The following is a 24,774-nucleotide window of genomic DNA, read 5'->3' as shown; positions in this document are numbered from 1 at the left end:
AGGTCCTGCCGTGTAGTTCTGGGCTGATCCCTCACCTTCCTCATGATCATTGATGCCCCACGAGGTGAGATCTTGCATGGAGCCCCAGACCGAGGGTCATTGACCATCATCTTGAACTTCTTCCATTTTCTAATAATTGTGCCAACAGTTGTTGCCTTCTCACCAAGCTGCTTGCCTATTGTCCTGTAGCCCATCCCAGCCTTGTGCAGGTCTACAATTTTATCCCTGATGTCCTTACACAGCTCTCTGGTCTTGGCCATTGTGGAGAGGTTGGAGTCTGTTTGATTGAGTGTGTGGACAGGTGTCTTTTATACAGGTAACGAGTTCAAACAGGTGCAGTTAATACAGGTAATGAGTGGAGAACAGGAGGGCTTCTTAAAGAAAAACTAACAGGTCTGTGAGAGCTGGAATTCTTACTGGTTGGTAGGTGATCAAATACTTATGTCATGCAATAAAATGCAAATTAATTACTTAAAAATCATACAATGTGATTTTCTGGATTTTTGTTTTAGATTCCGTCTCTCACAGTTGAAGTGTACCTATGATAAAAATGACAGACCTCTACATGCTTTGTAAGTAGAAAAAGCTGCAAAATCATCAGTGTATCAAATACTTGTTTTCCCCACTGTATATGATCTATCAGCAGTGCACCAGGTTTAATGTCCCACGGGGGCAGGAGGGGAATGGGATGACCAGGCGTTACTACTACCTGGCTACAAACCTTACACATCCCTCACAGACCACAGCCTTTGAGTTTATGAACTAGGCAGTGAAGTCAATGAAGCTGCCGTGTAACCCTTCTACTGTAAGTTGAGCTACAGTTTAGAGTGCATGTCTTCTAGAGTCATCGATCTTATTTCCTATAAATAATGTTGGTATCCAAATCTAATATTAGGACTAAGGTGGCTCCTCCGATGACAGACACATACCAGATATAAAAATAAAATGACATTCATGTAACATGTGAGTGGGGGTTTACCTCTGCTTTTGGCTGCATCCTTCAGGCTGCTCATAACTAATGGTTTAATGCCCTCCAGTATGAATCGTCCCTCCAGTCCAGGGTAAAGAGACCTTAACACAAAACAGAGAGTACACACTCAGGCTGCAATCTAGCATATTCTTGACAGTCAACAATACTTGCATTCAAATATGAGGCTTTTTGTGGTTTTGAAAAGGAGAAAGTCTCAGAACTTTAATTCTGTACCTGGGGTACTCTTCCGAAGCAATGTAAACTGCATCCTTATCACTGACAGAGGAGGAGAACGCTGCAAATGTCTCATCTTGCAAAGGCAGCAGCTCTAGACCGATTAGGTCGCTGTAACTGTTGTCGCTGAGGACAAACTCCAGCAGAAGCAGCTTCTCCTGAGAGGACCCTTTGTGTTTGGCCTTCCTCATCACCCGCCGCACCAGGGGAGGGGTCACCTTCTTCACAGAGGCAGGACCAGTCACGTACGTGTTCACAACCGTATCCACAGCAACAGGCACCGTGGCCACCTGCATCCCTGAGCTTTGGAGGTAGCTGATAACCATCTCTGTGATGTGCACATCCGTGTCCAGCTCCGAAAACACAGCCTCGTCCACCTGGATCCAGCTGTTAGTGAGAGAGTAGATGACCTGCTGCTTTAGCAAGTCATGAAACAGAGGCTCCAGTATGGGCTTCCAGCGAGGCTTGATATGGTTGGGGTCTGGCCAGGCCCCATATGCACCTCTGGGGGAGAGGGGGAAGTCTTGGTCCTTCTTGGTCTGTATCCTCTTGATGGCCTCCATGATGAGGGTGAAGTAGGCCCTGGGGATGACGGTGACGATGAGTAGCTCATTCCAGAGCGCTGCAGGGTCCCTCCACTGGTCCACCTCCCGCCATTTGATGCTCCTGCGATTGTCTGTGAGGCCGAAGAAGCCGCTGACGTGGACCGGCAGCCCCGTCAGGCTCTCCTCTCCAGGGGGGAGAGGCAGGAAGCAGAACGCTCGCCCCGAGAAACCAGACGTGGCGCCCTTGTCCTCGTCAATGCGGGTGAGAGGAAGGGCGATGCCGATGGTGGGGATGAACTTCAGGTCATCTGCCAAGGAGTCCAAGTCACTGCACAAGCCCCGACCCCCCACTCCATTACACACCAGCCAGGTGGTCTTCTGGGTCTCCTTGGCTGTCTCGTCCTGGGTCTCGATGTTGACCTGGTAGGTGGCGCACGTGACAGTACCGTTGGGCACTCCATTGCTGTAGCTGTCTGTGGCCAGTCCCAGAGTCTTTAGAGAGTTAGGACGCTCTAGCTTGTCTTCTGGGTTTTCTCCTGCTGTCACCTGGAAAAGCATGCGTTCTGTACCGTCTGACTCACGCACATGCAGGGAGACCTTCTGAACGCTCTTGAGGAAGAGAAGCACCGTGTCAGCGTCGGCTTTGAAAGACTCAAAGAGCTCCAGCACCTTCTCTTTGTTGTAGATGTTGGCGCTCAGCTGGGAGGGTTTAATGCGGAGGGGGAAGCGGAACAGAGTTCCAGAGAAGCTGCCGTCCTTGATAGTTTTACCGGAGTTTCCAAATAAGCCAACGTAGGGTGCAAACTGGTCAGTGAGCTCTGTGATCTCCTTCATGTCTGTCTTCAGATTCCAACACTGCCCAGACTCATGGGCACCAAACAGCGTCTGGTGAGGGTCCAGCATGCCGATCTGTTCTCCACTGAATATACTGGGGACATCTGAAACATTCAAAAAATAAATTTTTATTTACTGATTAAATGTAACTTTAAAAAAGTGCAGATTGAAAGATATATGAAACATAATACTGATTAATCACCTTACTCATATGCAGGTAAAATAATATTAAAAAAAAAGCCTCACCTGTTATGTGGTATACAGAGTTGAACCCAATACCAAATCGTCCAACTTTCAAAGGATCCTCTCTCTTTCTGCTCCTTGCTATCTCCTGAATTCCATTCCAATCTTCAGTCGTGAACACTGCATCATTATACACATACAAGGCCGTTCCTAGAACCAAAACAAGAAATAAGATCATCCAAATAAGATAAATCTTGATGAGTTTTCAGATGTTTGGTAAACCAACGAAACAGCACAATATCTCACTACACTGCAACTTTTATTACTGAAAACAAAAATGCCCCTATATCTGGTAAACTGAATAATCTGTGAGAATGACTAAAACCTACCTTGATACTGAGCCATGTCATGTGACCAAAGTGACTCCACTCCATACTCTTTCTCATCGTACATAAACTTAACCTCTGTGGCTCCAGCATCCTCAGCATTCTGTATCAGCTCCTGCAGAGAAAAACAGTGAGCACATTTAAAACAACTTAAAGGTTCAGGGCGTTGTTTTATAACATTAAGATGCATACATAAATACTGTATATACAGTACCAGTCAAATGTTTGGACACACCTACTCATTCAAGGGTTTTTCTTTATTTGTACTATTTTCTACATTGTAAAATAATAGTGAAGACATAAAAACTATGAAATAACACATATGGAATCATGTAGTAACCCCCCAAAAATTGTTAAACAAAGCAAAATATATTTTATATTTTGGATTCTTCAAAGTAGCCACCCTTTGCCTTGACAGCTTTGCACATTATTGGCATTCTCTCAACCAGCTCCACCTGGAATGATTTTCAAACAGTCTTGAAGGAGTTCCCACATATGCTGAGCACTTGTTGGCTGCTTTTCCTTCACTCTGCGGTCCAACTCATCCCAAACCATCTCAATTGGGTTGAGGTCGGGTGATATTTTATTTATTTTCACCTTTATTTAACCAGGTAGGCTAGTTGAGAACAAGTTCTCATTTACAACTGCGACCTGGCCAAGATAAAACAAAGCAGTGCAACACAAACAACAACAGTGTTACACATGGAATAAACAAACATACAGTCAATAATAAAATAGAAAAAGTCTACATATACAGTGTGTGCAAATGAGGCAGGATAAGGGAGGTAAGGCTTATAGGCCATAGTGGCAAAATAATTACAATATAGCAAATAAACACTGGAGTGATAGATGAGCAGAAGATGAGTGTGCAATTAGAGATACTGGGGTGCAAAGGAGCAAAATAAATAAAATAAATAACACTATGGGGATGAGGTAGTTGGATGGGCTATTTACAGATGGGCTATGTACAGGTGCAGTGATCTGTGAGCTGCTCTGACAGCTGGTGCTTAAAGTTAGTGGAGGGCCAGGTCATCTGATGCAGCACTCCATCACTCGCCTTCTTGGTCAGATAACCCTTAAAAAGCCTGGAGGTGTGTTGGGTCATTGTCCTGTTGAAAAACAAATAATCCCACTAAGCGCAAACCAGATGCGATGGCGTATTGCTGCAGAATCCTTTGGTAGCTATGCTGGTTAAGTGTGCCTAGAATTCTGAATAAATCACTCACAGTGTCACCAGCAAAGCACCTGCACACTTCCTCCGTTATGAGACCAAATGACAAATTTCCACCAGTCTAATGCCATTTGCTCGTTTTGCTTGGCCCAAGCAAGTCTCTTCTTCTTATTGGTGTTCTTTAGTAGTGTTTTTTTCCGCAGTAATTCGACCATGAAGGCTTGATTCACACAGTCTTCTCTGAACAGTTGATGTTGAGATGTGTCTGTTACTTGAACTCTGAAGCATTTATTTGGGGTGCAATTTCTGAGGCTGGTAACTTATCCTTTGCAGCAGAGGTAACTCTCGGTCTTCCTTTCCTGTGGCGGTCCTCATGATAGCCAGTTTCATCATAGCGCTTGATAGTTTTTGCGACTGCACTTGAAGAAACTTTCAAAGTTTTAGAAATTTCCCGGATTGACTGACATTCATGTCTTAAAGGAATGATGGACTGTTGTTTCTCTTTGCTTATTTGAGCTGTTCTTGCCATAACATGGACTTGGTCTTTTACCAAATCTTCTGCATACCACCCCTACCTTGTCACAACACAACTGATTGGCTCAAATGTATTAAGAAGGAAAGAAATTCCACAATTTAACTTTTAACAAAGCACAACTGTTAATTGAAATGCATTCCAGGTGTGTACCTGGTTTTCGAGAATGCCAAGAGTGTGCAAAGCTGTCATCAACGCAAAGGGTGGCTACTTTGAAGAACGTCAAATATAAATTGTTTAATTAAGGATCCGCCCCTTTTTTCAATTTTCGTCTAAAAGGACATACCCAAATCTAACTGCCTGTAACTCAGACCCTGAAGCAAGGATATGCATATTATTGGTAACATTTGAAAGAAAAAACACTTTGAAGTTTGTGGAAATGTGAAAGGAATGTTGGAGAATATAACAATAGATCTGTTAAAAGATAATACAAAGAAAAAAAAATTATATTGTATTTTCTTTTGTACCATCATCTTTGAAATAAAAGAGAAAGACCATAATGTATTATTCTAGCCCAGCTGCAATTTAGATTTTGGCCACAAGATGGCAGCAGTGTATGTGCAAAGTTTTAGACTGATCCAATGAACAATTGTATTTCTGTTCAGAATGTTGTATCAAGACTAGACTGATCCAATGAACAATTGTATTTCTGTTCAAAATGTTGTATCAAGACTGCCCAAATGTGCCTAATTTGTTAATTAATAACTTTTCATGTTCAAAACTGTACACTCTCCTCAAACAATAGCATGGTATTATTTCACTGTAATAGCTACTGTAATTGGACAGTGCAGTTAGATTAAGATGTCTTTGGTACATACAGGGCATTCGGAAAGTATTCAGGCCCCTTCCCATTTTCCACATTTTGTTACATTAAAGCCTTACTCTAAAATGTATTAAATTATTTATTTTTTCGTCAATCTACACACAATACCCCGTAATGACAAAGCAAAAACAAGTTTAGAAATTTTAGCAAATGTATTAAAAATACAAAACAGAAATACCTTATTTACATATGTATTCAGACCGTTTGCTATGAGACTGGAAATTGAGCTTAGGTGCATCCTGTTTTGATCATCCTTGAGATGTTCTACAACAAGATTGGAGCCCACCTGTAGTAAATTCAATTGATTGGACATGATTTGGAAAGGCACACACCTGTCTATATAAGGTCCCACAGTGCATGTCAGGGCAAAAACCAAGCCATGAGGTCGAAGGAATTGCCCACCATTCTTAACTTCTCACGAGTCACCAACCCTGATCCGGTAGCACCCCCCACCCCACTGAGTAGCATAGCTAGCATAGCGTCACAAGTAACTTGTAGCATCTAAATATCATTAAATCACAAGTCTAAGACACCAGATGAAAGATACAGGTCTTGTGAATAAAGCCACCATTTCAGATTTTTAAAATGTTTTACAGGGAAGACACAATATGTAAATCTATTAGCTAACCACGTTAGCAAAGGACACGATATTTTTACTCCCAACAGCTTTTTCCTGCGTCAGTAGCTATCACTAATTCGACTAAATAAAAATATATATAGCCACTAACCAAGAAACAACTTCATAAGATGACAGTCTGATAACATATTTATGGTATAGCATAGTTTTTTTGGGGAAAAATGTGCATTTTTCAGGTATAAATCACAGTTCTACATTGCAGCTGCAATCTGAAATAGTGCTGACCCAGCCAGAACAATTACAGAGACCAACGTCATATAACGAATTACTCATCTTAAAACATTTCAGAAAAATACACAGCGTACAGATATTGAAAGCCCAACATCTGGTGAATCCAAACAATATTTCAGATTTATGAAATGTTTTATAACGAAAACAAAATGTAGCGCTAAATTAGCATAGCTATACCAGGCAGATTCGGCTAGGCGCCCACGGCCAGTTCACATGCACAACAGATATGATATAACATCGTAAATTGGGTCTTACTATGGCTGATCTTTCATCAGAATGTTGATCAAAGTGTCCTTTGTCAAGATGAGTCGTTGGTTCCGTTCAGAATTGTTCCTTGCCCACTCCATTTAGCACAGGTACCGGTCGAGTGGCACGGATCTCAAACGTAAATAAATTCAGACAACGGAACACCACAAAACTCCCGAAAAAATTCAAATAATCTGATTAAACTATATTGAAAAAACATACATTACGATGATCTGGTCACATGTATCAAACAAACTTCGAGACGGAGATAGTTTTCATCCATAATGGCCGCACAAAAGAAGACAATCGCAGCTAAAAGTCGCACGATTTAGACAACCGGAAGTTGTCGGTCACGCCAAAGAATTAGCTCTCATTTCACGTCAGTCCCAGATAAACAAGATATTTTTCCTCTGACGTCCTCTTGACACCCAGAGGAAGGCCAATGAGGTGTGTTTCGGGTCATAGGGGGCACGACCATATATAGGCAGAGCGTTGAAGCTGGCATACACATCTTGCTTTTTTCTTCTTGGTCATGGAAAGTGCTGTCAAATGACTTCTGTATCACTCAGAGACAAAATTGAAACGGTTTTAGAAACTAGAGATTGTTTTCTTTCCAATGGTATTATTTATATGCATATAGTAAGAGCAATAATTGAATAAGAGGCAGTTTAATCTGTAGAGCAAATTATGCTAATGAAAAAAATAGCACCCCCTGTATTATCAAGAAGTTAACTGGAAGAAGTTTGGGACCACCAAGACTCTTCCCAAACTGAGCAATCGGGGGAGAAGGGCCTTGGTCAGGGAGGTGAGCAAGAACCTTCCAGAAGGACAACCATCTCTGCAGCACTCTACCAATCAGGACTTTATGGTAGAGTGGCCAGACGGAAACCACTCCTCATTAAAAGTCACATGACAGCCCGCTTAGGACTCTCAGACCATGAGAAACAAGATTCTCTGGTCTGATGAAACCAAGATTGAACTCATTGGTCTGAATGCCAAGCGTCACATCTGGAGGAAACCTGGCACCATCGCTACGGTAAAGTATGGGTGGCAGCATCATGCTGTGGTGATGTTTTTCAGTGGCAGGGACTGGGAGAATAGTCAGGATCGAGGGACAGATGAACGGAGCAAAGTACAGAGAGATCCTTGATGAAAACCCGATCGAACATCTCTGGAGACCTGAAATTGTGCAGTGACGCTCCCCATCCAACCTGACAGAGCTTGAAAGGATCTGCAGAGAAGAATGTGAGAAACTCCCCAAATACAGGTGTGCCAAGCTTGTAGCGTCATACCCAAGAACACTCAGGCTGTAATCACTGCCAAAGGTGCTTCAACAAAGTACTGAGTAAAGGGTCTGAATACCTATGTAAATGTGATATTTCAGTTGTTTTATTTTAATAAACTTGCATAAATTTTGAAAAACCAGTTTTTGCTTTGTCATTATGGAGTATTGTGTGTAGATTGATGAGTGAAAAAACAATTTAATCAATTTTAGAATAAGGCTATAACATAACAAAATGTGTAAAAAGTGAAGGGGTCTGTATACTTTTCCCGAATGCACTGTCACTGGTCTAGCCCAATACTCCGAAGTTAAACAAATTCGAGTAATTGCCTTTGAGTGTGGACTGCATTATTATGTACACTGGATGGACTGGTTACCTTATGCTACACTCCAACATTTCTATCCGTGAGTCTGGGAGAGAACGTATAGGCGATGCTGGGCGATGCTAGGCGATGCTGTTGGTTTATTGATTGTGCAGGGCGGCTTACAGTTCGTCTACAATTAGTGCATTTCATTTTGAATAGCCTAGTAAAAGGGAATTTTTAAATTTTAATAATGAATTGGGTGGCACATTACCTTTAACTATACAGAATATCACGCCATCACGCGTTTCCTTCTCCCCCCTCTTCTTTTTTATTTATTTATCGAGCACGCAGACCGGTTGTCAACAGTTTAGTGAAATATGTTTCGTTGCGAAAACATGTTACTATCGATGTTCCCGAATAGATTTCACTTTGTTTCCGAAATTAAGCACTGTGTTGCTGCAGGAACAAGGTTGGAGAGCCCATGGCATACAGAGTTTGGTCGGAATATCACCTTTCAAGCAGAGAGAGCATGCTCCTCAAACAGTGGCTGATGCTTGGAGTGTAATAAGTGTTGTTATATTTATTTTTCAGCTGCTCATATTAAGTACAAATCCGCTATAAAACCGAAGTAGACTACAAAACGGACAGGCGGGAAAACGCTTGGCCTCCATTCGCGATTCGAGTGCACACAGATGACATGCATTTTTCCCCCTGCCCATTTTACAATGGGCCATTCTAAATCGAAAGTAATTTGACATATTAGTAAAGACAATATTAAATTGAGAATAGTCTGATGTGAAAATATAATCACTTGAGAGAATAGCTGAGGCAAGGAACAGAGCGCAAGCTTTTTTTTCTACTTTCTCAAATCATCAATAGCCGATAGTAGCACCATGCAGCCCATATATGTGTTTTGATTTCTAAGACATTCTAAGGTTTGTATAATTCGCAAATAAAGTTGCCAAATAGGTCCTAAATGCTAAAATGTTTTGTTATTTCAAATGATCACTTTTGCGCTCAACATTGCCACTTCATATGCGCACTCACTCTGGAATGGGAAAAATACCCTTTCTATTTCATTCAGTTAAATTATATTCTTCTTACTATAAAATCATCTAAAATAAAATAATGGCACGGGAATTTAGAAGCATATCTTGTCAACTAATGAACAAGCCTACAGCCAATGCCATGGAGCATAGACAGACAACATAGGCCTACAGTTTAGGCCAACTCATATTCTGTTCTTCTGAAATACATTTTCTTCATATCATGTTTATTTAGACCTGACTAAAATAAATAATGGACTTTTTGTGATTGTGTATATTCAATTTCTTTATTAGACTTTTTTAAATGTAGATATTCCACAGGCACACAAGCGGCTTGTATGAATGGAGGCATAGATATTCTAAATTGGTTATGTTAATTAACGGTCAATTTCCGTGAGACAAGCAGTATTTTGCATGACAATAACCGGTGGAAAAAATGTCATGACCCCCACAGCCAATGTGTGTTCCTCTCAAGAGTATAATCACCTTTACCTGGATGTAATACTATTAGACATGGTTGTTCATCATCACCATCAATGAATCCATGTGTTGGGCTACTACGGACTCTTACAGGGTACAGTAAGTTAAAGTCAGACACCATTAATACATTGAACTTACTTTCAAAATTTGTCCACCTTCAGGATACCTTCTTAGAATATCTTTCAAAAACTCGACCAATGGTGGTGTCGTCTGTCCAAACCGCCCTGTAAAAATAGCAGTGCAATAGAACGGCATGTAAAACATATACTACGCATGTAGAACTAAACTAAAGGATTATGAACACCTATGTGAGAAGTAAGAATGAATTAATCCCAGAACTATTTCCAGTTATCTATTATTTTTACCTCCCCCTTTCAGGCCCCTTCCCTCCAGTGTCATGGATACTTCAGGGCTTCCCCTGGGTACCAGGGTCCCAATCTGCACTTTGTCATCCAGCTTAAGTAGGGGGAGACAGAACACACCATGAGTACTATACAATATGCTTGTCCTTAAGCTTTAGTAACTGCACTGGAACTATAATGAACGTCTTGTATACAAAACCCTAAATATTAATGCTTCAAACGATGAAACAACCTGATAATTATCTTGAATTGCACATCAGATCACATTTGTTTATTTATTCGCTGCCATAGTAGCAGCCTATGATCATAATGCAAGACCATTAAATTGAACAACCTTCACAGCATCATAAAGAACATTCGACTGTCAACCAGGCTAAATCTTGGGGTGGTGTTATTGCATAGGTGTCAATGTGATACACAATCCCACTCTGCACCTAACAGGATCGATACCGAGCAGAGCAGGCTGAACGTGCACCAGCAGCAGGCAGGCTTACAGGAAGTCTGTTATCTCTCGATCTCCAAGGTGAAAACCCTCATCTGCCGTGTCACTCGCTTCGCTCAGCACTTCTGGCACATGAACAAGCAGTCCTACACAACTGTAACTGACGGACTAATGCTGATGGTCACTGATTGTCACTTTTTCTTGCTGGCCATGGTTTGTACAATATTGTGTTACTGATATGTAAAAATCAACAACTAAATTCAACACAGGTCAAGTACTAGGCCAGGACTAAATTATCTTTTCATTTAACCTTGTGAATGAGAGTTCATTAAGGTTGTTGGTCTTAACCTGCCAATGAATGTCCTTTTGTTGCACTAATGAGATGTGTATAATAATAGCACAAAATAAAAGGTGTAAAAGGTTGACAGAGAGGGCAGGGCTTTCAATCTGATTAAAGGCAGGCATGAATTGTAGTATATGCTGACTGACCATAATAGGCCTACTAATACGATACTGGTAGTGGTGCAATGTCCTACTTCTGAGCTTGGAAAGCGTCAAAGCCCATAATTCTCCAAATAACTGGAATCATTCATTGCCAATTGTCCAGGTAAGCATTTCAGCTGTAACATATCTGTCTCTCTACTCCTTTCCCCGATGAAGATGTTTTCAGTTTACATTCAAAGTTTTTTTCCCTTCAGATGGTTAGCTAACCTTCTTAGTTAATTTGTTTTCGGAGAATCAGCTGACCCTCAGAGGCACACTGAAGAATATGTTTGGGGAGTATGGAGACCAAGACTAAACTTGTTACTGCCTTTAAGTGTCCCCCAAAGCAAGACATTCCCAAGCTAAGTATGGACGCTGGGACAGAGCCAACCCTTCAGATGGATAGCTGTGTTCATAATCAAATAAACTAGATCTTAGCTTGCATGAAAGTCAGTTAGACACCCTTCTCAACTCTGTTGGACTGGACAGAGGGAGGGCTCCCTGTGGGTATAGAGTACCACAGTATGAGTCATAATACCCATAAAACCTAGCAGTCAAACAAGGAAATGGTTCAAATCGTTTTTCCACCATTCATTTTTCCCATAGGGGATTTTAGAAACACTTAAAATAAGGGCTGTGTTTCGTGTAGGCTTAGCCTGGCGTGACGTTTTGATAACCGTGTAAATCTTTCTAGGACAAGGTGACTTTCATCACAATGTAACGGCAGCCTTCCTCCTCTTCGTCTGAAGAGGAGGTGTAGCAGGGATCGGACCAAGACGCAGCGTAGTTCGTGTTCAACATGTTTAATAAAAGACGATAACGTGAACACTACACAAATACCAAATAACAAACGTGACAAAACCGAAACAGTCCTATCTGGTGCAATGAACACAAAGACAGAAGACAACCACCCACAAACCCCAACACAAAACAAGCTATCTAAATATGGTTCCCAATCAGAGACAATGACTAACACCTGCCTCTGATTGAGAACCATATCAGGTCATACATAGAAACAGACAAACTAGACACACAACATAGAATGCCCACCCAGCTCACGTCCTGACCAACACTAAAACAAAGAAAACACAAAAGAACTATGGTCAGAACGTGACACACAATATATTCGCCTATATTTAGCCTCCCAAAATAAAATGCTAATTAGCTGCTAATGTGGCTATCATAAAGAAGTACAAATGCCATGATAATCTGGACGAGACTGACGAATTGAGGCAAAGGTAAGAATCTCTGGATTAACTATGTAATGTTAGCTAAACTTAGTACTGAATAAATTGGCAACATTTCTTTAAATTGACAATTCTGTGAACTGTCTCGGCCAAGTTTTAAATTGACACAACAGCTGTTAGCAAAGGTGTCAGCTAGAGATGACGTACAGGAGTTTGCAGGGAGTTGTAGTTTTGCATAATGTCTACCTTGATGCTGATTAGCATTTTCGAATCTGAGAGTAAATAGGGCCGAATACATTGATAAAAGTCACCTTGTCCGAGAGAGATTTACATGGTTATAAAAATGTGAAGCTAGGGTAAGCTTACACGAAACTCAGCCCTTATTTTAAGTGTTTCTAAAATTCCCTATGTGAAAAATGAATGGTGGAAAAATGATTGGAACCATTTTCCTGTTTGATCGCTAGATTTTATGAGTATTTGAACACCTCCACTGTGGGGCTCTATTGCAGCTGATTTAGGATAGTTGTAGGCGTGGCATGTGGCTAATTTCTGAGGGTGACATCAGAGGGGCTGACGGCAGGGATCCACCTGCTCCTTTCCCTCTGTCAGTAAAGGCTCAGCAGAACAGTTGGTCCTTATATCATGTTAATTATTGCACATTACAACCCAACATAGAATACAATGCTGCTAGGCTGTATACATGTACCTAATACAAATAATGTAAGCATTGATAAAATATATGAATAGCTATAAAATGTAATGCATAACATAATTAGAGCCAAAGTGACAAAGCAAGTTGTCTGCACAGTCATTCTTCCTATAATATGAGCCAGGCCCACAGGAGGGGTTTCCATGAAAGACAGAATGGGATCTGAAACTCTATCCCATACTCCACATAGCCACAGAGCATGGTGTTCAATCTATAGCAGCAAACACTCAATTGTCTAATCCCAACCTTAATCCTGAGTTGTGGTGGTCTAATGGAGTCTAAATACCTGCCCTTAGCAGTAGGCCTATCATACCATCTGTAGGACTTTAAACAAACTAGTTGCCTAGTTTATCAATAGGTGAGACCTGTCAGCAAGCAGCACTGATAATGTATGTGAATGTACATATCAGAATAAATGAGTTATCCTAAATGTCATATTAGAGAATACATCACAGGCTACATCACATAGAGCATACTTTTGCAAGACATGAAAAGGAACTGTGTCTGTAATCATAGGTGCTCTTGATCACCATGACTGGAATTCTATCAAGAGATGAAAACCAAAGAGCCTTGAGACTATTGAATCAATGCACAGTCCTATCAGACTGGTGATACACTAAAAAAAATGTAGTCCTCTCAATGATGACATTGTTAATGGTGAAGATTACGTCATTGTAATGTTGTTGTGGCAATGGAGAGCCATTAATTACTTTGGACAGTTATCTGTTGGGAAAAATATTATTAAAGGAAATACATCATGTTATTCCCTCAGCCACTGTAGTAAGGAGAAATTTGGCCAGGTCAATGCACAGGATGTGCGGTAATGAAGAGGGTATTAACATGTTCCAATATTGAATTGACAATGCAGATGGACATGTGTTGGAAAGAGACAGGCTTGACTGCACAAAGAAATTGACACTAAAAACAAACTTGGATGTCATGAGTTCTAATCCTGCCCTAGCAACACAATAGGTATTTACTCAGCAGCACCGGCTGAGATACAATCCCTAAATCGCTACATTTCTGGATGTTGTTGTTGTTATTATTATGCAGTCAAACAAAGGGGCCAATGTTGCTTACTAGTAGAACACATATTTTCTAACAATCTAACCAGCACTGATGTAGCCTACATTGACACTGTCAGGATGGAGCACTTTAACTTACACTATTAAAGACCTTTTCAATACATCACAAAACAATAAACAATGGAGGAGTATGAGTATGAGATGAGATGAAACAATGGGGTCACACAGGATGTATGCACAGACAAGGGATGGTCTCTTATCAATTAATCTTACCATTGTGCTCTCATGCCAAGCATGCCATCTACTATAGTCAAACCTTGCCACAAAATATTTGTACATGTTCTGTAATGAAAATAGCTACAATTTGTAAAATTGCGTTTTACCTACCACTTTCCCATTGTGAACTAGCTGCTGCTCGATGACAGGCAGGTCAGTTTCTTCATAGATAAGTTGCTTGATGTCCCTGACAGCTGTAGAATGAGGGATCTGGTAGGCTTTCCGGCCAATATACTCATGACGGACTGTCACCCATGGCAACCTAGAAAAAAATATATAATAATAATAATAATAATCATTGCACTGTGAATCATAGATGGCATTGCATTGTTCATTTGGTAGATCACAAGCATAGAGCAACACCAAGCTAACGTGATGATTTTCAGGGAAGATATTTTTCTGGCAGTGCACTGATTTCATCACAAATTGAAATGTGTGTGTAATTGCAACTACATGTTTACTTGGTCATCCTGAGTTCATGAGATCAGATGGCTCTTCTATTGATATGTAAAGGACACAGATTGCTGGTAGCACTTAAACATAAGGAACAATGGGTCAGCAAGGCTTGCTTGCAGTTTGTATTGATTAAAGAGAAACCTGAGTGTATAACCGTATCTAACATTTCAATACTGCTTGTGTTTCAGCTGTTTTCTGCTCTGCCTGTGAGAAATAATGTCATAAAAAAACACCAATCCCAAAAATGTTTTCAAGACGGTGCAAATAGCAGCACTTTCCCCAAAAGAGAATCGCTAGATCCTGACTTCAACATCTAGTGTAGTCATAACACTATTTAGGCTCTGTCTGAGTCATTAAATACAGAGACCTGTATGCATATATTTACTTATGCAACAAATATTGATTGTGTAGGCAGCAATAAAGGTTAATAGCTTTGCCTATTCTGCAAACCACTTGACTCAAGCTACCATCTCTGCAATGTCCATAGTTCTATTAAAAAAAACGGGTGGGGCATTCAACAGGGGGATGGATGGAACACAACATGTTCTAGACAAAGGTTCACTATAATGGCAATGCGTCTTCTATAGTCGCTTCAGAAATTACATTAGGGCTATAATTAACAGTTGTATGTGATATCTCACACCAGGGTGTCAAGACAGGTAGAGAGAATAATGGTGAGTAAACAACTCAACATAGTTTGACAGCAAGTTTGAATGGGGATCTTGATGAATAGACCTACTTCAGCCCCCATGTTTCAATCTGAAATGTGTAAAAATATAACTTACCATGGGTCTCGACAGTTTGCCATCACTTCTAAGCCGTTTTTCGTGCTATGTCCCCGCGTGCACATTCATTGGACTTCTATTTTATGCTCTGAGCGCTGGGAAACTGCACCGGGAAACTGTCGCACAAACAAAGAGGACCATTATTTTCTCACAATACACCTCACAACGTTTTCACTCTATCCATATATCTACTGTAGGTTTATTGTTATTAATTTACATTCCATGAATTAAGTACAGTTAGACAATGTTGCGGTTGTAAGAAGCTTTATTTAGCCATTCCCCCCGGGTCTGCCGCTAAGGCTACAATGTATCAATGCGGTGCTCAGTTATCCGCTACTCACTTTTGTCCCGCCAAGAAATTTGTTTCATGATCTTGTAATCCAGTTGTATCTTGTCAATATAATCTGCGTTTCTGAAAATTATCGATAAAACAGTCGTGAGCTAGCAAAATTGTTACTTCTTACATGGTAATTCCTTCAAAGGCGCTGTTTCTAAGAATGTATTATCAGCGCACGTGATAACTGCGTCTGTTGCCGGTTGGCTGGACTGCTGGTGGAAAGCTACTGAACTCCGGTAGTTGTAGTCACGACAGTAATACGATTAGAAACACATTGCAGTCTCTCTCAAATTTCGTCCATCTAGCTACTTTCTCACAGAAACCAATATTATTATGGGGTGCAAAATATGCCATGGTTATAATAGCAATATTTTGCAGGTGATTCATTAGGTTATATGTTACACTTTCTATGTCTGCAGTAAATATATTTCACATAGAGTTTCTCATCTATTCTATAGGCCTGTCTTTCGAATGAAGTAGTTGCATATTTGTCAATATAAAGTAATCATCTCTGAAAATGTTTTGATAACATTTTAGGATTTTGGTGCAGTGCAATTGGCACCAGTATGCAACGCAACGTAGAATAATTACATCATCCAACCTTTAGTCAAGGACTTTCAGCACTTTAAAACCATCCATCTGCACTCGTTAAAATATTTTATGCGTAGCATGTCAAAAAAGCTTTTCGCAAGATATGATCTATTAAAGACTGACAATGTTGTATGCAACAAACATAGGGCAGACACACATTGTTCGGCCTATTTGGCTACCCTACTCGTAAATAAACAATATCATATTCATGATGCGGGGAAAGAACAGCTTGACCCAGTTCGCTATTTTCAGAATATGTTTGATGCCGCAGTAGCCTATACCAACAGGGATACTTACATCGGAGTAAGGTTCCACCAGAAGCATCACTCTCACGCATTGTGCGGCATCTGCCCTTTCCTCTCCACCCTCTCACATGTGCATGTCGCTGCTTGACAGTCTCTGAAAAGGGAGTCCTGTCCTGGGGTGATCACACGAATGCATTGGCCTATCCAGTATCTTTCCAACATAAATATTCAGAGAAACTGTAAATGTGATAAAGAATCCTATATCGAATGGTCTTGTCCAAACATCTCTGACAAGTTCAATACTGCAACACTCCCGCACGCATTTCTTAAAGCTACAGTATGAATGGGTGACCCGACTGCACACCAAATCAAAATCAAATCACATTTTATTTGTCACATGCCTCGTACATAACAGTTGGTGTAGACTAACAGTGAAATGCTTAGGCTACTTTTCCAACAATGCAGAGTTAAAGATAAAGATAATACATACACTACCGTTCAAAAGTTTGGGGTCACTGAGAAATGTCCTTGTTCTTAAAAGAAAAGCACATTTTTTTGTCCATTAAAATAACATCAAATTGATCAGAAATACAGTGTAGACATTGTTAATGTTGTAAATGACTATTGTAGCTGGAAATGGCTGATTTTTTATGGAATATCTACATAGGCATACAGAGGCCCATTATCAGCAACCATTACTCTTGTGTTCCAATGACACACTGTGTTAACTAATCCAAGTTTATAATTTTAAAAGGCTAATTGATCATTAGAAAACTCTTTTGAAATTATGTTAGCACAGCTGAAAACTGTTGTGCTGATTACAGAAGCAATAAAACTGGCCTTCTTTAGACTAGTTGAGTATCTGGAGCATCAGCATTTGTGGGTTTGATTACAGGCTCGAAATGGCCAGAAACAAAGACGTTTATTCTGAAACTCGTCAGTCTATTCTTGTTCTGAGAAATGGCTATTCCATGCGAGAAATTGCCAAGAAACTGAAGATCTCGTACAATACTGTGCACTACTCCCTTCACAGAACAGCGCAAACTGGCTCTAACCAGAATAGAAAGAGGAGTGGGAGGCCCCGGTGCACAACTGAGCAAGAGGACAAGTACATTAGAGTGTCTAGTTTGAGAAACAGATGCCTCACAAGTCCTCAACTGGCAGCTTCATTAAATAGTACCCGCAAAACACCACTCAACGTCAACAGTGAAGAGGCGACTCCGGGATGCTGGCCTTCTAGGCAGAATTCCTCTGTCCAGTCTCTATTATTTTGCCCATCTTAATCTTTTCTTTTTATTGGCCAGTCTGAGATATGGCTTTTTCTTTGCAACTCTGCCTAGAAGGCTAGCATCCCGGAGTCGCCTCTTCACTGTTGACGCTGAGACTGATGTTTTGCGGGTACTATTTAATGAAGCTGCCAGTTGAGGACTTGTGAGGCATCTGTTTCTCAAACTAGACACTCTAATGTACTTGTCCTCTTGCTCAGTTGTGCACCGGGGCCTCCCACTCCTCTTTCTATTCTGGTTAGAGCCAGTTTGCGCTGTTCTGTGAAGGGAGTAGTGCACAGTATTGTACGAGATCTTCAGTTTCTTGGCAATTTCTCACATGGAATAGATGTCATTTCTCAAAACAAGAATAGACTGACGAGTTTCAGAAGAAAGTTCTTTGTTTCTGGCCATTTTGAGCCTGTAACTTAACCCACAAATGCTGATGCTCCAGATACTCAACTAGTCTAAAGAAGGCCAGTTTTATTGCTTCTGTAATCAGCACAACAGTTTTCAGCTGTGCTAACATAATTTCAAAAGGGTTTTCTAATGATCAATTTTAAATTATAAACTTGGATTAGCTAACACAACGTGCCATTGGAACACAGGAGTGATGTTTGCTGATAATGGGCCTCTGTACGCCTATGTAGATATTCCATAAAAAATCTGCCATTTCCAGCTACAATAGTCATTTACAACATTAACAATGTCAACACTGTATTTCTGATCAATTGTATGTTATTTTAATGGACAAAAAATTGATTTTCTTTCAAAAACAAGGACATTTTTAAGTGACCCCAAACTTTTGAACAGCAGTTTATATATTAAAAACAGAAATACTGACATGAGGAACAAATACACAGTGAATAACGAATAACAATAAGTACAAATAACATGCCTATATAGAGGGAATACCAGTACCGAATAGTCAGTAGCAGCAGCATATGTGGTGAGTGTGAAAGTGTGTGCGCATACAGTATGTAGTGTGTGTGTGTGTGTGTGTGTGTGTGTGTGTGTGTGTGTGTGTGTGTGTGTGTGTGTGTGTGTGTGTGTGTGTGTGTGTGTGTGTGTGTGTGTGTGTGTGTGTGTGTGTGTGTGTGTGTGTGTGTGTGTGTGTGTGTGTGTGTGTGTGTAGGTAGAGTCCAGTGTGTGTGCATAGAGTCAGTGCAGGAAAGTTAGTGCAAAAAAGTGTATGTGTGCGTTGGGGTGTGTATGTGTGTGTTGGGGTGTCAGTGTAACTATGTGTATGTCACATCCTGATCTGTTTCACCTGTCTTTGTGATTGTCTCCACCCCCCTCCAGGTGTCGCCCATCCTCCCAATTATCCACTGTGTATTTATACCTGTGTTCTCTGTTTGTCTGTTGCTAGTTTGTTTTGTTTCATCAAGCCTACCAGTGGTTTTCCCTCTGTTCCTGTCTCGTGATTGTTCCTGTTTTCTAGTTTTCCCGGTTTTGACCTTTTCTGCCTGCCCTGACCCTGAGCCTGCCTGCCGTCCTGTACCTTTGCCCCGCCTATCTGGATTACTGACCTCTGCCTACCCTGACCCTGAGCCTGCCTGCTGTCCTGTATCTTTGCCCCACCTATCTGGATTACTGACCCCTGCCTATCCTTGACCTGTCTTTTGCCTGCCCCTGTTGGATTAATAAACTGTTGTTAATTCGACATTGTCTGCATCTGGGTTTTACCTGAAACGTGATAGTACAAACTGGCCATGACTGACCCAGCAGACCCGGGCCCGCTGCGCAACGCCATCTCTTCCCAAGGAGCCACCATCGGTAGGTACAAAGAATTGCTTCGTGACCTTAAGGAGGGGGTCCAAATGTTGGCTGAACGCCATGACCGGGCATTGGACATCTTTTGCTGGAGCAATTCTGCGGGTTGTCTGGGAGGCAGCCTACCACGGTGGTAACCTCACAGCACCTCAGTAACTCAACTGTGAGCAGAGCTGTCTCATCGGTCACTCCACCTTCTCCGGAGCCCTGCTTACCTCCCCCGGGAACGCTTCAATGGAGAGCCGCGCACCTGTCGGGCGTTTCTAGCTCAGTGTGCCCTCGTCTTCGAGCTTCAGCCATCCTCCTTCCCCTCGGATCACTCCAAGTTAGCCTACCTCATCATGCTGATGTCCGGGAGGGCTCTCACCTGGGCTACTGCTGTATGGGAACAACAGCCGGCCATATGCGTTAGTCTGGAGGGGTTCGTGGGAGAGGTGAAGAAGGTTTTTGATGCCCCATTCTCCGGGAGAGAAGATGTCCGGAGACTAATCCTTCGGCAGGAACCCCGCAGTGTGGCAGACTATGCAGTGGATTTCCGCACGTTTGCAGCGGAGAGTGCTTGGAACCAGGCAGCGCTGATCGATATGTTCCTGCACTGCGTCTCTGAGGAGGTCAAGGATGAGCTTACTGCTCAGGAGTTACCTACGGATCTCGATTCCCTCATTGCATTGATCATCCGTATCGTTTGGCAATTATGGGAACGACGGCTGGTAGGGGAATTCGATTTCGCTCGCACGTCCAGGGATTCCACCTCCGAGTCATCCCGGAAGTCCCCAACGGTCCCGTTGCCGAGAGTCACCGAAGACGGACAAATCACCGCTGCCCGAGCCTATGCAACTAGGCAGCGGAACGGAAATACAGGATCAACACAAAGAGTTGTCTATATTGCGGGACTCTTGGTAATTTTGTGTCCTCTTGTCCTAAAAGACCAGGCTCACCGGTAGGAGCGAGTACCCTGGTGGGCCATTTGGAGAACTTTTCTGCTTCCCTTGCTCGCACCCCTTTTTATGCTATTCTGCTGTGGGGAAACAAGTCTAAATCTCTCAGGGTCCTCATTGACTCTGTGGTCGATGAGAGCTTTTTGGATGCTACCTTGGCTTCCTCCTTGTTTGCACTCACCTCTACCAAGGTTCCGTTCACGTGGTCCTCTGCCGCTGACCGGGAATTCTAGGACCTCAAACACCTCTTCACCAGTGCTCCTATCTTGGTTCATCCTGACCCTTCTGTGGTGGAGGCCGATGCTTCGGATGTCGGAGTGGGGGCTGTCTGTCCTGTCCCAACGTTCTGCCCTGAACCTTAAGCTGCATCCGTGCGCCTTCTCCCACCGCCTCAACGCCACGGAGAGGAACTACGATGTGGGGAATCGAGAGCTTCTCGCAGTGAAGATGGCGTTGGAGGAATGGAGGCACTGGCTGGAAGGGGTCGGAACATCCGTTCATTGTGTGGACCTACCACAAACACCTGGAGTATCTCTGCACCGCCAAGCACCTCAACTCCAGGCAAGCGAGATGGGCTCTGCTGTTAACCCGGTTGAACTTTCCCTGTCTTACCAACCGGAGTCCAAGAACGTCGAGCCGGATGCCCTGTCTTGCGTCTATAGCCCCACGGTTACCACTCCGGAGCCCGAGACCATCCTTCCCACTTCGTGCCTGGCGCAGCGGTCCCAGCCGAACCCTGGGGGGCCCAGATAACCGGATGTTTGTGCCTGACACTGTCCGCTCTGCGGTCTTGGAGTGGGCCCATTCCTCCAGGCATGCCTGCCACGTGATAGCAGAGAGAACAGTCTGGTATAGAGGTCCTGGATGGTAGGGAGCTCACCCACAGTAATGTACTGGGTCATATTCATCACCCTCTGTAGCGTCTTGCATTTGGGTGCCTTGCAGTTGCCTTACCAAGCGGTGATGCAGCCAGTCAAGATGCTCTCAATGGTGCAGCTGTAGAACTTTTTGAGGATCTGAGGGCTCATGCCAAATCTTTTCAGCCTCTTGAGGGGGATGAGGCACTGTCGTGCCCTCTTCCAAACTGTGCTGGTTTGTGTGGACCATGTTAATTCCTTAGTGATGTGGGCACCAAGGAATTTGAAGCTCTTGACCCGCTCCACTACAGCCCCATCGATGTGGATGGGGGCATGCTCGCTCCTCCGTTTCCTGTAGTCCATGATCAGCTCCTTTGTCTTGCTGACATTGAGGGAGAAGTTGTTGTCCTTGCACCACACTGCCAGGTCTCTGACCTCCTCCTTAGGCTGCTTCACTGTCATCGGTGTTCAGTCCTACCACCGTCGTGTCATCAGCAAACTTGATGATGGTGTTGGAGTCGTGTGCGGCCACAAAGTTGTGGGTGAACAGGGAGTACAGGAGGAGACTAAGCACACACCCCTGAGGGGCTCCCGTGTTGATGGTCAGCGTTCGTAGATATGTTGTTGCCTACCCTCACTATGAGGTGTTCAGTCCCAGTGTCCTGATCTTGGTGATGAGCTTGGAGGAGACTATAGTATTGAATGCTAAGCTGTAGTCAATGAACAGCATTCTTACATAGCTATTCCTTTAGTCCAGGAAGGTGAGGGCTGTGTGGAATGCAATAGAGATTGTGTCATCTGTGGATCTGTTGGGGAAGTATGTGAATTGGAGTCGGTCCAGTTTGTCTGGGATGATGGTGTTGATGTGAGCCAACCTTTCAAAGCATTTTATGGCTATAGATGTGAGTACTATGGGGCGATAGTCATTTAGGCAGGTTATCTTGGTGTCTTTGAGTATGGGGACTATGGTGTTCTGCTTGAAACAAGTTGGTATTACAGACCGGGTCAGGGATAGGTTGGAAATGTCAGTGAAGAAACTTGGCAACTGGTCAGGGCATGCTCTGAGTACGCTCGTCGGAGGTCGTATAGTGGGATTTCTTATAAGCGTCTGGATTAGTGTCCCGCTCCTTGAGAGCGGCAGCTCTTGTCTTTAGCTCAGTATGGATGTTGCCTGTAATCTATGGCTTCTGGTTGGGGTATGTAAGTATGGTCACTGTGGGGATGACGTAGTTGATGCACTTATTAATGAAGTCGGAGACTAATGTGGTAAACTCCTCAATGTTATCAGATGAATTCTGGAACATATTCCAGGCTGTGCTAGCGAAACAGACCTGTAGCTTAGCAAACGCTTCATCGGACCAGTTCCGTATTGAGCACGTCACTGGTACTTCCTGTTTGAATAGGCCAATAGGCCTGTGTGTTATTACACCTTAATTAACCAATCACCAGATGCAATTTAAAAAAAAATGTAATTGTCCAAAAGTGAAGATACATGGGGTTATAATTTGTGGTTCAAATCAAGTTGCACCATGGTGGTTCAAACCACAACGGATTTATCAAAACATTTGACATTGTGTTAAAAACATCCATCTTATTTTAGCACACATTTCTATGGATATCAACAAATAAGTTTATTCAAAGTGGTCCCTCACACCTGAGACAAATATAGGCCCAGGCATATACCTGCATGTATTCACTTTAGGGAGCAGAGATTTTTGAAAATATGATTTAAGTTGCAAACCTCTTTAGGTCATGAAGAAGAGAATGGTGTGCCAAAATAAACTAGCCTACAGCTGAGGAATCCCCATGGATGAAATTATCATGACATTTTATATGCACTAGATGGAGACAATGTATAAACTCCAATCAACAGTCCCACAAAGAGATAATATGGAAAAGTATTGAATGATGCATTGAAACAACTCGATGGACATTTTTATAACTACAGCTCCATAACAGTGTGCCCACCAGGCTGAGATTAACACATACTTGTAGAGGTGAAAGCACCTACAGTTTTCCCTGGTTGCTATACTTGTGTATTGGAAGCAGGTTTTATGTACATGCACAAAGAGCAGAAGAGTGTTGTTTTTCTATTTATGACTGGCTCCATTATAGATGTGTGCCTTATAGATGTGTGCCATTCATTAAAAAGTAAAGGACTGCAACCCTATAATACACACAAATATATACAACAAATTAAATATTAGAAACACAGACATATAGAACTTTGCATTTCTGAAATATGTCCCCATTCAACTTTATTATAATGCATTCAAACCAGAGATATTTGCCAGGTGCATTATTAGAGAAATAGTAAGCGAAGCAACATTCCACTGTAGAAATACTGTAGATCCATTATTTGAAATGTGGGGCAATAATGAAAATATGCAGCGCCTACCTCAAGTTTGTACAATCATGACACAAATCTCTAGAATTTATTTACAACACGCCCTGACATGTCCACAAATTGGCTACTCTGACTGCAAAATTGAACTTTTCGCTCACTCTGCCCCCTCCCTCCCTCTCTCCCCTCCCTCTCTTTCTCTCACTCTGTGTTTGAGTTCTTCCTATTTAAATAGCTTTGAAAGCAGAAATGTTAGTAGGCCTAGTTAGGACTGAAGTAGAATTATGATTTTTGGGAAACACTGAAGGCTAGGCCTACGTGAGAAGGGGCGCTATTTGTTAAAATTAGCATTAGACCTACATGTACTATATTGTAAGAGTTCATAGGTTGTTAATAATCTCATACATTATTTACAGGTAATTTGTAAATGTTTATATGGTATTATTGGTCAGGTCAATGTTGTTGCCTTAACAATTTAGGCCTAATCCACAACATTAATGATTTGACCTTTATTGTAACAATTTACAAACGTCTATAAACATCTTATGAGCGCTTTATAAACTGGTTATGAACCCTGCATAAACTCTCAACGTAAAGGGTAGCTACTGCAGCCTATCTTATCCAAACTGTCCACTATAAAGTAGAGACAGTTTGCTCTCAGCCTCTTTCAGATTGTTAACTTTCTGGCACTGGCTTTCTCTCAAAAAACTGCAGACTATCTGCCCGACCAATCCCAGAACAGCGGAGTGGCGTCATAGCATCTGCAGTGCATTGAGATGAAAGGGAATGTTGAG

General features: G+C 42.1%; 1 protein-coding gene across 2 annotated transcripts in view; it reads right to left on the bottom strand.

The window, feature by feature from the left end:
- LOC139548597 (sacsin-like) overlaps positions 1-17,130 on the bottom strand; it is a 36,017-nt gene extending 18,887 nt beyond the window's left edge. Inside the window, exons 1-10 of one of the 2 annotated variants that reach the window (XM_071358382.1) lie at positions 16,856-17,130; positions 15,972-16,042; positions 15,631-15,746; positions 14,501-14,651; positions 10,271-10,361; positions 10,044-10,129; positions 3,156-3,267; positions 2,830-2,976; positions 1,205-2,687; positions 980-1,071 (exon numbers count right to left, since the gene is read on the bottom strand). In XM_071358382.1, the coding sequence (XP_071214483.1) occupies positions 980-1,071; positions 1,205-2,687; positions 2,830-2,976; positions 3,156-3,267; positions 10,044-10,129; positions 10,271-10,361; positions 14,501-14,651; positions 15,631-15,695 (2,227 nt within the window). In that variant the 5' untranslated portion in view covers positions 15,696-15,746; positions 15,972-16,042; positions 16,856-17,130. Of the gene's footprint in view, positions 1-979; positions 1,072-1,204; positions 2,688-2,829; positions 2,977-3,155; positions 3,268-10,043; positions 10,130-10,270; positions 10,362-14,500; positions 14,652-15,630; positions 15,747-15,971; positions 16,162-16,855 lie in introns of those variants that run through there. The other variant, XM_071358383.1, reaches the window with a different exon arrangement.
- Positions 17,131-24,774: the final 7,644 nt, after the last annotated feature.

This window comes from Salvelinus alpinus, chromosome 21 (genome assembly GCF_045679555.1).
Source record: "Salvelinus alpinus chromosome 21, SLU_Salpinus.1, whole genome shotgun sequence".
Taxonomy (NCBI): Eukaryota; Metazoa; Chordata; class Actinopteri; order Salmoniformes; family Salmonidae; genus Salvelinus; species Salvelinus alpinus.
The sequence above is the reverse complement of the archived record's forward strand: the minus strand, read 5'-3'. Positions and strand labels throughout refer to the sequence as shown.